The following is a 15,047-nucleotide window of genomic DNA, read 5'->3' as shown; positions in this document are numbered from 1 at the left end:
CCATCAAACAGGTTAGGCCTAAAAAGTACACTGTCAACCGGTTTATTAGCTTGCTTAAATAGTAATGAGTATCAAAAATTTTTTGCAAATGTCGCCACTGAATCGCAAGTATAAGGTATTGATATAGAGGCTTCCGAAGCGCGCACGGTGCAACGTTGTAATTTCATCTTTTTAGTTTTCGGAAGTGTATTGATTCAGTACAAAATACAGTTTTGACAAGAACAAAAGGGATTGCTGGAGGGTAACACACGCTTTTGCAGTCTTTAATTTTTGTTGTTGCTGATCTCGAGTTTCGAATGTTCTACGTAGATCATTACCAGTGGGTACTTGATTACGTCAACTTAGTGGTATATTTTAACGATTCATGGATTTGGCAATATAAAACTTGGTCAAGCACAGGTCACGTTAACACAAATATTTTCACACTTTGTGACTCTTTATAGTACAATTTGGCGATTCTTGCATAATTCTTGTATACAGTTGTGTTAATCGCTACTAAGATTAACAAAGACCGAACCGAACCGAAACTAAATTTGATACAGGTCACGATTGTATACTAGAGCTGTAAAATTATGAAAATTGAACTCGTAGTCAGAAAAATATTACTTGCAGCATCCGATCTACGTTTCGAGTTACGTTACTAACAGTATCTCTAGTGTTATGAGTTATAACGGAGTCACGCTATAGTAAAAAATTCACCGGGTTATTCGTTTTGCGAGTAATTTGTTACATGGGTATCGCTATAGATAAGTCTGAAAATTTACGTTTGAACAATAGAATGCGCTCTTTGAAATGCCCACAGTAATATCCATTGATTTTTGACAATATAAATCAAAACAATTAGGTACCGTGATTGACAATCTTTTCCATCGCGCTGTAAATCAGGTTTTCGTTCAAAACCATAGCAAACAACACTGCTACAAACTGCTGTTACGATTTCAATAACAAATCTGTAATACGGTTTACAGTGACATTTGTTCCTGACACTAGCTGATAACTTCTTTATATTGAACTGTGGAGTGATATAATTGCAGTTTATAGTCAGCCGTAAGCCACTGAAAATAATTGCACAGCTTATTGCACAAAACACATTCACCCGGAAAACAGTCCATTGTTTTAACTCAAAGAACTTTACCGGCGAAAGTTAACGGCGTTCCAACTAGAACGTCGTTTTATATATGAAAAAGCGCGACCTGCTTTTGAAATAATTTTGTTAATTTTTAAAAAACTTCTAATAATTCCATCTGTCGTTGAACCTGATTCCTGAAAACTCGTGTCATTGGCCCATGGTAATTTTGCTGTGACTATCAAGTCAGTATAAAATTTTTCAAAAACCAATGCTTTTTAATCTTTACCGCTGCTGCCGTTCTCAATAAGTATAGTGCTACCTTTTAACCGCTGTGGCTTTTTTAAAGTTGGGTGTTGAGCTGACTACCAAAGCTTGAGGTTAGAAAAAAGTTTGCTAATTTCCCATGCCATGATGCCATAAAAAACATCACCTTGAACCTTGAATTTCCGGCACTGTTGGTGACGGCAACATGAGCTAATTATTCTCTGGAAAATTACTTGCACTAGAACTAGTTATTAATATGTTCAGTGAAAATTAACAGCTTTAGAGCTTCTTTAAAACTTTTTACAGTTGGGCAGTTAAACAGTCCTTCATGAAGTTATGTTTTTTTGTCGGCCAAGTCGTCAATTTTATTAATGAGCAATTATTAATAATGGGTTTCGAGCTTCGATTTCCTCGCAGAACTGTCTCGAGCGATAATATCAGCATTATTATGATAATTATGCAAACAGAAGCCGCTGCCACAGACGCACTATTTTTGCACGTAATGTAAGCCATTATGCAATTCCATGCAGCGGTTATTTCATGCGGATTTGGCAGGTTTTCGGCAAATTCGATAGTCTCTCGAAAGATCATTGTAAACGCGACGTGAAGGACAAATAATCGTGGGTGTATAATTCATGCGAACGACAAGTTATTGTGGATATGCCGTTTGAAAGAAACTTTATGGCTGGCTTGCTTACTTTTCTGCCCTGTAATGTTGATTTGAAATCCTATTTGGTCAAACAAATTACTGAGAAATTGTGACTGGACCATAAAAATATAACTATCGAGACCCAAAATAGTGTACGCGCCAAAGTTATGGTGCATGTGCAAACTTATTTAACGGTGTGAGATGGCCCGCGTGATTGCTGTTATTTCGAAAGTGCGGTTTAAACTTACTGAGTGTACTGGAGCTATTATAATTAGTTACTTTGCGTATGGATTATATTGTGCAATATGGTTTGTTCGAAAACGTTAATGCCTTACGCCACAAACACCTGGCTGATATGAAGTTGTAGTCAGCTGCTGGTCCTCTCCAGATTTTTTTCTAAATTTAATTTCATTGATCCACTTTGATTCAAAATAAGTATTGCCAAATGAAATATCTTGTCGTCCGATTTATTGTGCCGTTTAAAGCGACATGCAGTAAACTTGCTGAGGTAATCACGTTTTTTATAAAACACACTAGTCGATTTCGTTCGACATTGCATGATTTTCGAAAAAATAAGTACCTAACATTTTCTCAACGCATATGCATCTTGGCAAACTTAATTTGATACAGTGCACTTATAGACGTTTCGTTTTTAAAATGTGCCACAACTGCAATGCATGTATGATGTATACTATTTTTTTAAGCTCAAAATGATTACATCAGCTCCTGCAGCCTTATAAATCGCTTTTCACGTAGAAAAATAAAAAATGAGTAATGTCATCAGCCAACTCTTTCTGACTTTTTCTTGTTTTTCACTTTCAATAAGGCACATAGCGGTAAATCACATGCTTTCTGCGATTTGTTAAATTCTGGCATGGGCGGAATTTTTGATTGACGGATTTTATACCTGGTTTATTCAGCGCCTAGGACATCAAGCCATGAATAAATCTAATCCAACTCAAGCAGTTAGTGCGCTGATTTTCGCCGTTTTGCGACTACCGATACTGCCTCAACTAACAGGGCGCTTGTCTCAAAAGATTCTCGTGGAAGTACGGAGTATGGACATATTACAGTAGCCGTGAGCAACAGCGCAACATAATGCATTTCCTTGGCACATATTCACAGTTATCTGACAGAATCTGAATATAAGTACGGATATCATTAACGAATCTCGTTATTTTTAAGCAGTTTACCCTGCCTTTTTTCCGCCTTAGCTTAACGATGAAACATTTTGCTTGAGGCGTATAGGGCTTATTGCAACACCGCTGAAGAATTTGCGTAATTGTTCTGCAATAAGCCTACGGTCTACTCAGATCAGTGAGAAGGCCTGTTGCTGGAATGCTGCTCAGACCAGTAAGGCTCCAGGTCGGACGCGGGGTGTGGGCGCCCCGTGTTCTTCTATCGACACGGTTGGGGAACCGTAACAGATATGGTAAACAATAGGCGACCTGGGCGCTTCGCGCCCTCGGTCGCCTATTGTTTACAGGACAAGAGTAAATGTGTCAAGTTTTTCATACGCTCTAAGGCTTTGTTGCGCTTGAGTTTTCTTTAGCTTATGTTTTAGTTTATTTGTTACAAACATAAGCGTCAAAGAAAACTGTTGCACAACAAAGCCTTAAAGCGTATGAAAAACTTGACACATTTACTCTTGTCCCGTAAACAATAGGCGACCGAGGGCACGAAGCGCCCCTGTCGCCTATTGTTTACCATATCTGTTACGGTTCCCCAACCGTGTCGATAGAAGAACACGGGGCGCCCACACCCCGCGTCCGACCTGGAGCCTTACTGGTCTGAGCAGCATTCCAGCAACAGGCCTACTCACTGATCTGAGTAGACCGTAGGCTTATTGCAGAACAATTACGCAAATTCTTCAGCGGTGTTGCAATAAGCCTTTATACGCTCTCAAGCAAAATGTTTCATCGTTAAGCTAAGGCGGAAAAAAAGGCAGGGTAAACTGCTTAAAAATAACGAGATTCGTTAATGATATCCGTACTTATATTCAGATTCTTGTCAGATAACTGTGAATATGTGCCAAGGAAATGCATTAAGTGTTGCGCTGTTGCTCACGGCTACTGTAATATGTCCATACTCCGTACTCTCCACGAGAATCTTTTGAGACAAGCGCTCCTGTTAGTTGAGGCAGTATCGGTAGTCGCAAAACGGCGAAAATCAGCGCACTAACTGCTTGAGTTGGATTAGATTTATTCATGGCTTGATGTCCTAGGCGCTGAATAAACCAGGTATAAAATCCGTCAATCAAAAATTCCGCCCATGCCAGAATTTAACAAATCGCAGAAAGCATGTGATTTACCGCTATGTGCCTTATTGAAAGTGAAAAACAAGAAAAAGTCAGAAAGAGTTGGCTGATGACATTACTCATTTTTTATTTTTCTACGTGAAAAGCGATTTATAAGGCTGCAGGAGCTGATGTAATCATTTTGAGCTTAAAAAAATAGTATACATCATACATGCATTGCAGTTGTGGCACATTTTAAAAACGAAACGTCTATAAGTGCACTGTATCAAATTAAGTTTGCCAAGATGCATATGCGTTGAGAAAATGTTAGGTACTTATTTTTTCGAAAATCATGCAATGTCGAACGAAATCGACTAGTGTGTTTTATAAAAACGTGATTACCTCAGCAAGTTTACTGCATGTCGCTTTAAACGGCACAATAAATCGGACGACAAGATATTTCATTTGGCAATACTTATTTTGAATCAAAGTGGATCAATGAAATTAAATTTAGAAAAAATCTGAGAGGACCAGCAGCTGACTACAACTTCATATCAGCCAGGTGTTTGTGGCGTAAGGCATTAACGTTTTCGAACAAACCATATTGCACAATATAATCCATACGCAAAGTAACTAATTATAATAGCTCCAGTACACTCAGTAAGTTTAAACCGCACTTTCGAAATAACAGCAATCACGCGGGCCATCTCACACCGTTAAATAAGTTTGCACATGCACCATAACTTTGGCGCGTACACTATTTTGGGTCTCGATAGTTATATTTTTATGGTCCAGTCACAATTTCTCAGTAATTTGTTTGACCAAATAGGATTTCAAATCAACATTACAGGGCAGAAAAGTAAGCAAGCCAGCCATAAAGTTTCTTTCAAACGGCATATCCACAATAACTTGTCGTTCGCATGAATTATACACCCACGATTATTTGTCCTTCACGTCGCGTTTACAATGATCTTTCGAGAGACTATCGAATTTAAGCCGAAAAACCTGCCAAATCCGCATGAAATAACCGCTGCATGGAATTGCATAATGGCTTACATTACGTGCAAAAATAGTGCGTCTGTGGCAGCGGCTTCTGTTTGCATAATTATCATAATAATGCTGATATTATCGCTCGAGACAGTTCTGCGAGGAAATCGAAGCTCGAAACCCATTATTAATAATTGCTCATTAATAAAAATTGACGACTTGGCCGACAAAAACATAACTTCATGAAGGACTGTTTAACTGCCCAACTGTAAAAAAGTTTTAAAGAAGCTCTAAAAGCTGTTAATTTTCACTGAACATATTAATAACTAGTTCTAGTGCAAGTAATTTTCCAGAGAATAATTAGCCCGTATGTTGCCGTCACTCAACAGTGCCGGAAATTCAAGGTTCAAGGTGATGTTTTTTATGGCATCATGGCATGGGAAATTAGCAAACTTTTTTCTAACCTCAAGCTTTGGTAGTCAGCTCAACACCCAACTTTAAAAAAGCCACAGCGGTTAAAAGGTAGCACTATACTTATTGAGAACGGCAGCAGCGGTAAAGATTAAAAAGCATTGGTTTTTGAAAAATTTTATACTGACTTGATAGTCACAGCAAAATTACCATGGGCCAATGACACGAGTTTTCAGGAATCAGGTTCAACGACAGATGGAATTATTAGAAGTTTTTTAAAAATTAACAAAATTATTTCAAAAGCAGGTCGCGCTTTTTCATATATAAAACGACGTTCTAGTTGGAACGCCGTTAACTTTCGCCGGTAAAGTTCTTTGAGTTAAAACAATGGACTGTTTTCCGGGTGAATGTGTTTTGTGCAATAAGCTGTGCAATTATTTTCAGTGGCTTACGGCTGACTATAAACTGCAATTATATCACTTCCACAGTTCAATATAAAGAAGTTATCAGCTAGTGTCAGGAACAAATGTCACTGTAAACCGTATTACAGATTTGTTATTGAAATCGTAACAGCAGTTTGTAGCAGTGTTGTTTGCTATGGTTTTGAACGAAAACCTGATTTACAGCGCGATGGAAAAGATTGTCAATCACGGTACCTAATTGTTTTGATTTATATTGTCAAAAATCAATGGATATTACTGTGGGCATTTCAAAGAGCGCATTCTATTGTTCAAACGTAAATTTTCAGACTTATCTATAGCGATACCCATGTAACAAATTACTCGCAAAACGAATAACCCGGTGAATTTTTTACTATAGCGTGACTCCCGTTATAACTCATAACACTAGAGATACTGTTAGTAACGTAACTCGAAACGTAGATCGGATGCTGCAAGTAATATTTTTCTCTGACTACGAGTTCAATTTTCATAATTTTACAGCTCTAGTATACAATCGTGACCTGTATCAAATTTAGTTTCGGTTCGGTTCGGTCTTTGTTAATCTTAGTAGCGATTAACACAACTGTATACAAGAATTATGCAAGAATCGCCAAATTGTACTATAAAGAGTCACAAAGTGTGAAAATATTTGTGTTAACGTGACCTGTGCTTGACCAAGTTTTATATTGCCAAATCCATGAATCGTTAAAATATACCACTAAGTTGACGTAATCAAGTACCCACTGGTAATGATCTACGTAGAACATTCGAAACTCGAGATCAGCAACAACAAAAATTAAAGACTGCAAAAGCGTGTGTTACCCTCCAGCAATCCCCTTTTTGTTCTTGTCAAAACTGTATTTTGTACTGAATCAATACACTTCCGAAAAACTAAAAAAGATGAAATTACAACGTTGCACCGTGCGCGCTTCGGAAGCCTCTATATCAATACCTTATACTTGCGATTCAGTGGCGACATTTGCAAAAATTTTTGATACTCATTACTATTTAAGCAAGCTAATAAACCGGTTGACAGTGTACTTTTTAGGCCTAACCTGTTTGATGGCTAGCCACCCGAAGCAATCTTTAACCGCAGGTTTAATATGTGATATGTGAAATAATTCCAATAAGCAGTTGTTTTTTAACTTTGAAATTACAGATCTAATACTCCGCCACAAGGAGTGTTTGCCGATTTTACACTTTTATTGGTGTCGCCCCGAAGCATGATTAGAATGGCAAAAAATCAAGGTGTCGCAGAATGAATTTGTTTACCATTAAGTAAGTATATAAGTCGGGAGTCAAACCCACTACGCTGTTTATTCAATCAGTGTTTCTCCAAACAATTACTGTACTTGACAAAAGTGAGCATGACCAGGAACACACTCGTACTGCATTATCCAAGTCATTTGTTACATGAATTTCTGTCTTAACAAACCTTGCGTTAAAAAAAATTGTTCTCTCGTAGAGCGCAAGTGGTGTTAATATAGATACCTAAGTAACTGGATAACTAAATTTAATTGATCGCATCCGAATAGAAAAAATATCTAGCCGATGCCCGTGGACAAGACAAAATTAAAAAAGCGACTTCTAATAGCTCTTAACGAGTCAAAGAAGACACAAATGCCAGAGTACATTCATTTTCACTGTAACCAAGAGTACAGATTCCATTATCGGCTCGCCTTGAGCCTTGAAAACCAATCCGGTGTAGATGTGGGTAACTGTTTCATGCTGCAACCATGGACCTAATGACGAATGCAGTGGGACAATTAACCCATCAATTATCTGATGATAAAGAAAAAGGTAAACCATTTTAGCTTCAATAAAGTTACCTTCATTACCATTAAGAATATTATTAACTACAAAGCTTTGTTTTTAGACAAGAGCATATATGCTGCACTATGTTGATCATATAGGAAAAGCCTGAAAAGTGCTTCAAATGTACGTAAGTGGACAAATACTCTAGAGGAGAACCAGATATTCAAAGAGTTCATTCAATCCACACTCTTATTATTAGATGAGTAAGTGGAAATAAAAAAGAATTATTCTCATTGAATGAATCGAAAGTATTTTTTGGTTGATGAAAAATCTTTCCACAAAATTATCTGTGTTACAAAATACATAGCTTAAACTAAACAATATCCTTTCCACAAAATTATCTGTGTTACAAAATACATAGCTTAAACTAAACAATATCCGTTTTAACGAATTTGTTTCAAGAAAGTTAAAATCGTCGTAATAATATTAAGCAAATGCAACTGATAATTCAGCAAAAGAAAAGCGGTCTAATAGTTTCATTTTTGTTCAGATGGGTAAAAGTAAAAAAGTTGAAAAATAATTTGTCAAGATGATCCGCCGCTCTTTGGCATGAACTTATTAGCGTGCGTACATGATAGCGTACCTGCTTAGTATTCAGAAAAGATTACTTAGCAAAATGCACACATACAACAACCTGGCATTGGTGCGCTGACGACTGCCACGCATTTATTTCTAATGCAAACATTGACATATCTATGTGAAGGGTATAACAGGCTATCGATCGGATGGCTAGCGGCATTCGTAGTTTTGAAAGAATTAAATGATTACAAAAAACTATCTTGCTGAAAAAATAGTTAATAAATATAAAAACGATTTAGAAAGCACGCAATATAAAATTCTTAATGGACAATTTTTATGTTTATGCCAGCAAAGCCACAGCATTAATTGTTAATAACGGAAATGCAACATTCTAGGCGCTAAATCATGAAAGATATCAGAGAGGCTTTTTAGCAGCTCACGAAAATGTTTTCTTAGAGCGACGTTGGTTAAACGGCTTTTTTTCTTGTGGATATCCTTTACTTCTTGTTGCTGGGGCACGCGCTGCAGTCATATTCCTACATATACGAGTCTTCTCAAAGGCGAAATGTAATGTTTGAGATTATGGACTGTATTTATTGAATAAAGTTAACTTTCTCCGTCAGATTCTCTTTCTGTGGTGCCGTTGCCTTTAAGTTCCTTTCCACTTTAAACATCTGATAGAAAATGTCTTGAAATTAGTTAAACGCGTATCTTAAATCAATTAAACATCTCACCGTGTTTTTCCTTGGGTCTGTCGGTGTGAAGTTCGCTCCATCGGCAAGATGGAGCGAACTCCACCATCGCTTTCCCAACGTTTGCAAAACTTACGAGCACTAAACATTCACGTCCATGCAAAAAGAATGCTCTCGGTTGAAAAATCTCAAATGGCGCTTTTATTGAGTCGTCGGAGCCGATTTTATTCACGTGGCGCAATTTCGACATTCTGACACTGTAACACCCGGACACTCTGCTACTCAGACAATTGCACAAGCGTCCATCTTGCCAATGAGTTTACTATTTACCAGACATATTAACAGTCTGTTACTCTGGTTGCGACAGAATGGCGGAGTGTCGAAATGTCGCAGCATCACAGTACCAGTCTTGCTAAGCAGCAACCTATATAAGCGCACAGCTGAATCGATTTAGTTTTTCATTCAGACCAGGTTGTTTTTTCTTGAGGCAAAACTGTCTTAACACAGACAAAAAAATAGTCGAACGCAAGATGTGTTAAAATAGGTTTTCAAGATATTGTGCACCTTGAGTTTGTTTGTATAAACGCTACCTGAAGATATAAGTGGGATTATTTTCTAACATGAGTTTGGTTGAACTTACACTACAGTAAGTATGCGTTTACAGCTTTCTGTGTGTTGCTTCCTTATTCCAAGCGGTATTCTGCTGATTGACTCTACCAACAGGTACTTTGAGGAGGCAATGTAAAACGCAGAATTCTGTCATCAGCAACAGTACTTGTATGGTGAAGCTGTTGTAAAACTGGAGAACATGTTTAAGTGTCCCAAATTGATGCAAAAAAGTCGTCAAGCTATCATGGTCAAACTACAGTAACTTGTTCCACCCCAAATAGTTCCAACCGGGCGTCATTGGACAGACCAGATCCGAAATTACAACAGAAAGCTGAAGACAAAAAACGGCCAACCTTGTGAGGACAAACCAGGGAGCCAAAGAAGTTCTTCTTCGCCAACAATAAGGAACGCCAGTTAAGGAATGGTGTATTCATGCGAGATTATATGTCTATCCTTACTGACGAGCATTACGCTGTGCGCTAGTAAAACTTCGAACCGCTGTTCGATAAATCAGAGTCCATGTCCAGATTCACGTGCTACTTTACCGAGCACACTGACAATGAGTGTGGCCTGTTGCGCATGTAAGTTAAACTAGATAAACTGTTTCGAAATATGGATAATGGAAAATATTACGTTGAAATGATGTTTCGGATAATCGACAGTGTTTAGGTTGCAAGTAAATATCATCTGCAACTCTACAGTAAACGGATGCAAGTTAGCGGGAAGTTGCTATCAGATCGATTCATCGAACAGCCTACGTTAGACAGCAGAAAGAAAAGCAGTTTTTAGATGAAGTGAAAAGCCAAAATATCAATAATCGCTGCAAATGTGTTATCAGCAGGTACGTAATTTTGTTAAATATTTTTCCATCATTCAGTCTGGTGCGTGAAAGATAATATTTAAAACCATTTGTTATGTTAAATTTTCAGATAAAACTGGACCAGTGGACAGCCTTGCAAGTGACATACCATATTATGAAACCCGCAGCTAGGGCGGCTTTTCAGTTCAGTGATCTCTTCATTTATTGCGTCGTATATCGATGAGCTGGCAAATTATTAGCGGTTTATTGCATTGTCACTGAAGCATTTGTTTCCAATTGCATAACCGGATTATTTTATTCTTAGCTACACGTATGATGAATGAACTTTTTTGTACTTATTAAATATACGCCATTGATAATTATCTTTTCTCAATATCTCTTATTGAAAACAAATATTTTTTTTAAATATGTCAGTTTGAATTATTTTGTTGATCAAGTTAATTCCATTAATTAATCAAATTAATTTAATTAATTATTAATTAATTAAATAATTTAATTTTATTATTATTTAATAATTAATTTAATCGAAAATATATTTTCCTAATTTAATTTAATTATTTGTTAAATTAAAATAAAAATTCTATTTTTGATCTACTAACAAACTATAACGGTGAAATACGGTTCAAATGCTGTTGCATTGTAGCGTGCACAGTTACGTCTTGCAGTGTTCCCTGGACTTACTAACTGCAGTTATCCGTTAGTTACCCGCTGGACGCCCAAACTGCAGTGGTCAACTGCAGTCGGCGCTCAGCGGGGGTCCGTTTGCTGCTGTAAGGTAATCAGCTTAATCATCTGCGCCGATTCACGAAAATCATTATTTTTCAATCTAACGTTGTAAACTTAGAAGTGTGTGGATAACCTTGCTGGTGTGCTGATAACATTAACTTAATCATTTTCTGGACTACGGTAATGATTATGCTGTATGTATTGGTACAGTACAATGTTATACCATTGTTGCACCATTGTTCTACCATTGTTATACCATTGTTCTTGAAACTTAATTATGGCGGTGTATACAGAAACAAAATACCGAAAGCTTTAAAGCTTTCGCGGACTGTGCACATAACGTAGATACCTAGAATAATTTTGGAAAACCGTGAAACCGGAAACGCACAAAAAAAGTTAAGAAATGGCAATGTGCTAACGGTAATTCGTTTTTCAAACGGCAAAGGCTTTTACAGACAGCGTTCTGAAACGGCAAATTGGAACCCTAACGGCTTTTCCGACGGCAAAGGTAAAGGTAAAGTTGAAAACGGCAAACTGAAGCGGCAAAGGCAAATGGACGGCAAAGGCAAAGTTGGCCGACCCCCAAGCCGGGTACAATTCGGCAATAGCACATAATATTATTATTCACGAAGAACATCCAATGTGGTACGGCTAGTCAAGTCACCACCCTCCGTTAAACAGCAGAAATACGTACACTTTGCCTGATGCAATATATCGCAGAGTTACCCTAGCTTAAACGGGCATACAGCGCGTCATGCACAAGACACAAAGCCAAACAACAAAAAGAATAGTATTACTCTAAATCGTCTAAAGCGAAAATCACAACCATACCGACAGTCATTATTAGTGCGAGACAGTGTCACTTGCTTGATTAGCCTCAACGCTGTTCTCATCAGGCCAGATCGAAATGGAAAAGAAGGTCTTTTTGTCGCGATCTTTACGTTTCCAAGTCAGTTCCTGGCTGCTGAAATATCGGACGGACAGAGTGTGCCACGGATGCACTGCAGAAAACAAGGGCTAATTGTAAACTGATTTATAACGACTACGCTGGAGCTTTTGCCGACAGTACCGTCATCACGAAGCAACTGCCCGGGACGTACCGTATCAGCGTATGCGATTGGTTAAACCGCAAGCGTCGCCAGGGCCAGAAATTGGCCGACTCTCTTTCTGTTGTCGCAGTCCTTCGCGGAAAGAATTTGTGGGCAAGGTATTATGTCAACACCGCCTCTGTTTTGGGCACCGCAGAGCGGAAATGTTTAATGAGCTCTTGTTTACTAGCTGTTTCTTAAACCATGTACTCGTTGGGTTTGAATTAAAATTGCGATATATTATGTCCCAAATCGCGATGGCAACACCTGGAGCGTGGCGGATTTTAACGGAATGAATCTAACGGCTATCGACCAAATTACGACAGAACACCACTATACTTAATACGAATGCCGATTGCTTCAGCTTGGTTCAATGCTCTATCAATAAAGCAATTTTTACTTGCTGTGTGCTAACGCTATGCAATGGTTATTTTCAGGACTGATTTTGTGCGTTGTATTCGTTCAATAAAAATTTATTATACCATTTCTATACTTCAAAGTAGGCAGTGCTTGGACTTTATCAGAGTTTAAACCCAAGCGCACCCTTCTTGCAAGAAGGAAACACCATTTCAAGCCCGTAAACAATATTGTAACTCACGTCATTGAATCGTATACATACTGTAAAGCCTGTGGCAAAGTAAAATAGTCGCCAGTTTTAAATTTACAGTTTGCGTCTTGGAAGAGTAATATGAGAAAGTTAATATTTATCATCGAATTTCCCAGCCACTTAATATTTGGGGAGCAGTACGGTATCACAGAAAACCACTACAATCCAGGAATCCCACTAGACTATATGTCATAATTTCCCGCAAAGCCCGTTACATAATCCAAAAATTCTCTGTATGTGTCCATACACTTCTTGGATGCACCGGTGCGGAAGATCATCCCCGTTGACTCTGCTGTGCCGGGGTCCACACTGGACACGGTCAAATGTCCCCGGGAACACTCCACTCTAATCGGCTCGTAAAACGACGCTCGCTTCTGTCGGGCTTCACCGGCTTTCGCCACAATCCACGAATGCAGATCGTGGAGTATTACACGGCAGTTGAGGGTGTTGTCGCCGTCAAACACGGTAGTCATTGCGTCCTCCAGATCCAAATCAAGTGTCGGGAGATTCACTCGTCCGAGGCGACACGTAATATTCAACGGATTCAGAAGATAAAATGGAACTTCAACTGGAGCGGCAGTGATCGGCGGCCGAAAGGTGGTTGTGTTCACGGGAACGGCAGTAACAGGCGGTTGAGTAAGGGTCGTATTCCAAGTTCCTGCTAGTGGTGTGGAGGTCGAATCCCAGTTCCATGAAGTCGTGGACTGGTTGTCGCATTGGCGTCCGTAAGCTGGATTGAGTCCCGTCACCGAGGGAACAAAATTGGATGGGCAGTTCACACGATCCACGGATCCGAAAGTGTGACAAAGATAGAATGTATCCACGTATCCCGATAACGCTGCACAGTGGGCATTCATTGCTGAGGCGGTATCTAGAAAAGATATTCATATACGAAACAGCAACTTACTGAAGCACTGTAAGGATACAGCGTTGCACAGCAGCTGCTGACTCACTGTCTTTCATGGTAATACCGATTTACAATTGTCTTTCTATACCTTCAAGGATAACGAAATCGACAAGCGCATTATGGGCACTGGTAGCGGATGATAAGCTGCGATAGTACTCCAGTGCTATGGATGGCTTCCTCGTGTACGATGTCAGTGCTTGCGCCACCGATGCAGGGTTGAAAAGTGCGGTCTGGTTTCCGGTTAAGTGTTTTAGAGGGAAACGCGGTATAGTTTTGTCGTAGATTTGGAGATAGTCACCAGAAGGAAGGTTCAAGCTTCTAAACAACGTCAGCAAACTGTGGGTTACAACTTGATACTCGATCATAATTTACTAAGATGGGTCGAATATCTTCTGGTACCTGATGTTGAAATAAAATGCAAACAAAACTCCCCGATCTAGACAAAAGGAATCCAGTGTAACGTCGAAATAACACAGTCCCCGTGGCATCCTGCTGATATAGGTATAGCGGAATGTGCCCGGTCGGCCATCGAAGTACTCTGGACAATATAGTGTCAAACTGCCGTTGCATTTGTTCTCCAAATTAAAAGCTACAAGTAACAGCAAAATATTTTTAAAACTCGCTAAACAAATAAGCCGAGTGATCAATCGGTAATAAGTTTAAAAGTTCAGTAAATCAACCCTTTAAAGTTCTAACTTACACTGATATTGGGCCGATGAACTCTTAAGGAAGTAGAAGAATCCCACTCTCAGGGTAAAAAGAAGGACCCTCCCATAATCCATTGCTATTCTACAAGTCTAAAATAAATGTCACAGTCCTGAAGCATTACGCCAATCAAAAAAAAAGAAAAGTGGAGAATAATGTTGAAAAGTGGAGAATGATTATCACTTTACACATATGTCTGGGCATCTTTTAATATAAAACATGCACAATGTGACATGTGTTAAGCAAAGATTACTTTTCACTGCGACTTACAATGCATGCCATTTATGCTGGATAAGTTATCGGGTTTGCGCTCTTGCACTAAGAGGCTTTACTATACAGGCCCGTTTAATTGTATCATTCATTTCATTGTTCGCGCAGAGCACAACGAGATGCTACTCCGTATTAATTCCTCGCCAAAACCATATACTTGACTGCTTCACTCTATGGGCGACCCAGGCACACAGTATGAGTCTGCACTCTGCAGTTGCCACTTGCAAGCGGCA

General features: G+C 38.8%; 1 protein-coding gene across 1 annotated transcript; it reads right to left on the bottom strand.

Moving 5' to 3' along the window:
* Positions 1–12,869: 12,869 nt before the first annotated feature.
* On the bottom strand, positions 12,870–14,767 carry LOC129593031 (uncharacterized). The gene is made up of 4 exons (XM_055489215.1): positions 14,540–14,767; positions 14,239–14,428; positions 13,928–14,157; positions 12,870–13,803 (listed from the first exon to the last, which is right to left on the bottom strand). The coding sequence occupies exons 1-4, from the start codon at positions 14,619–14,621 to the stop codon at positions 13,115–13,117; spliced, it is 1,191 nt and encodes a 396-aa protein (XP_055345190.1). The 5' UTR covers positions 14,622–14,767; the 3' UTR covers positions 12,870–13,114.
* Between the last annotated feature and the right edge of the window lie 280 nt (positions 14,768–15,047).

The sequence above is a fragment of the Paramacrobiotus metropolitanus genome, unplaced genomic scaffold (assembly GCF_019649055.1).
Source record: "Paramacrobiotus metropolitanus isolate TYO unplaced genomic scaffold, Prichtersi_v1.0 Parri_scaffold0000058, whole genome shotgun sequence".
Taxonomy (NCBI): Eukaryota; Metazoa; Tardigrada; class Eutardigrada; order Parachela; family Macrobiotidae; genus Paramacrobiotus; species Paramacrobiotus metropolitanus.
Note: the sequence above shows the minus strand (reverse complement) of the source record. Positions and strands in the feature narration are given on the sequence as shown.

Coding starts and splice junctions, on each gene's coding strand:
- LOC129593031 (XM_055489215.1), bottom strand. CDS start 14,621: ATGGATTATGGGAGGGTCCTTCTTTTTACCCTGAGAGTGGGATTCTTC. Junction 14,429..14,539: donor TTCATCGGCCCAATATCAGT/GTAAGTTAGAAC, acceptor TGTTACTTGTAG/CTTTTAATTTGGAGAACAAA. Junction 13,804..13,927: donor CGATTTCGTTATCCTTGAAG/GTATAGAAAGAC, acceptor TATCTTTTCTAG/ATACCGCCTCAGCAATGAAT.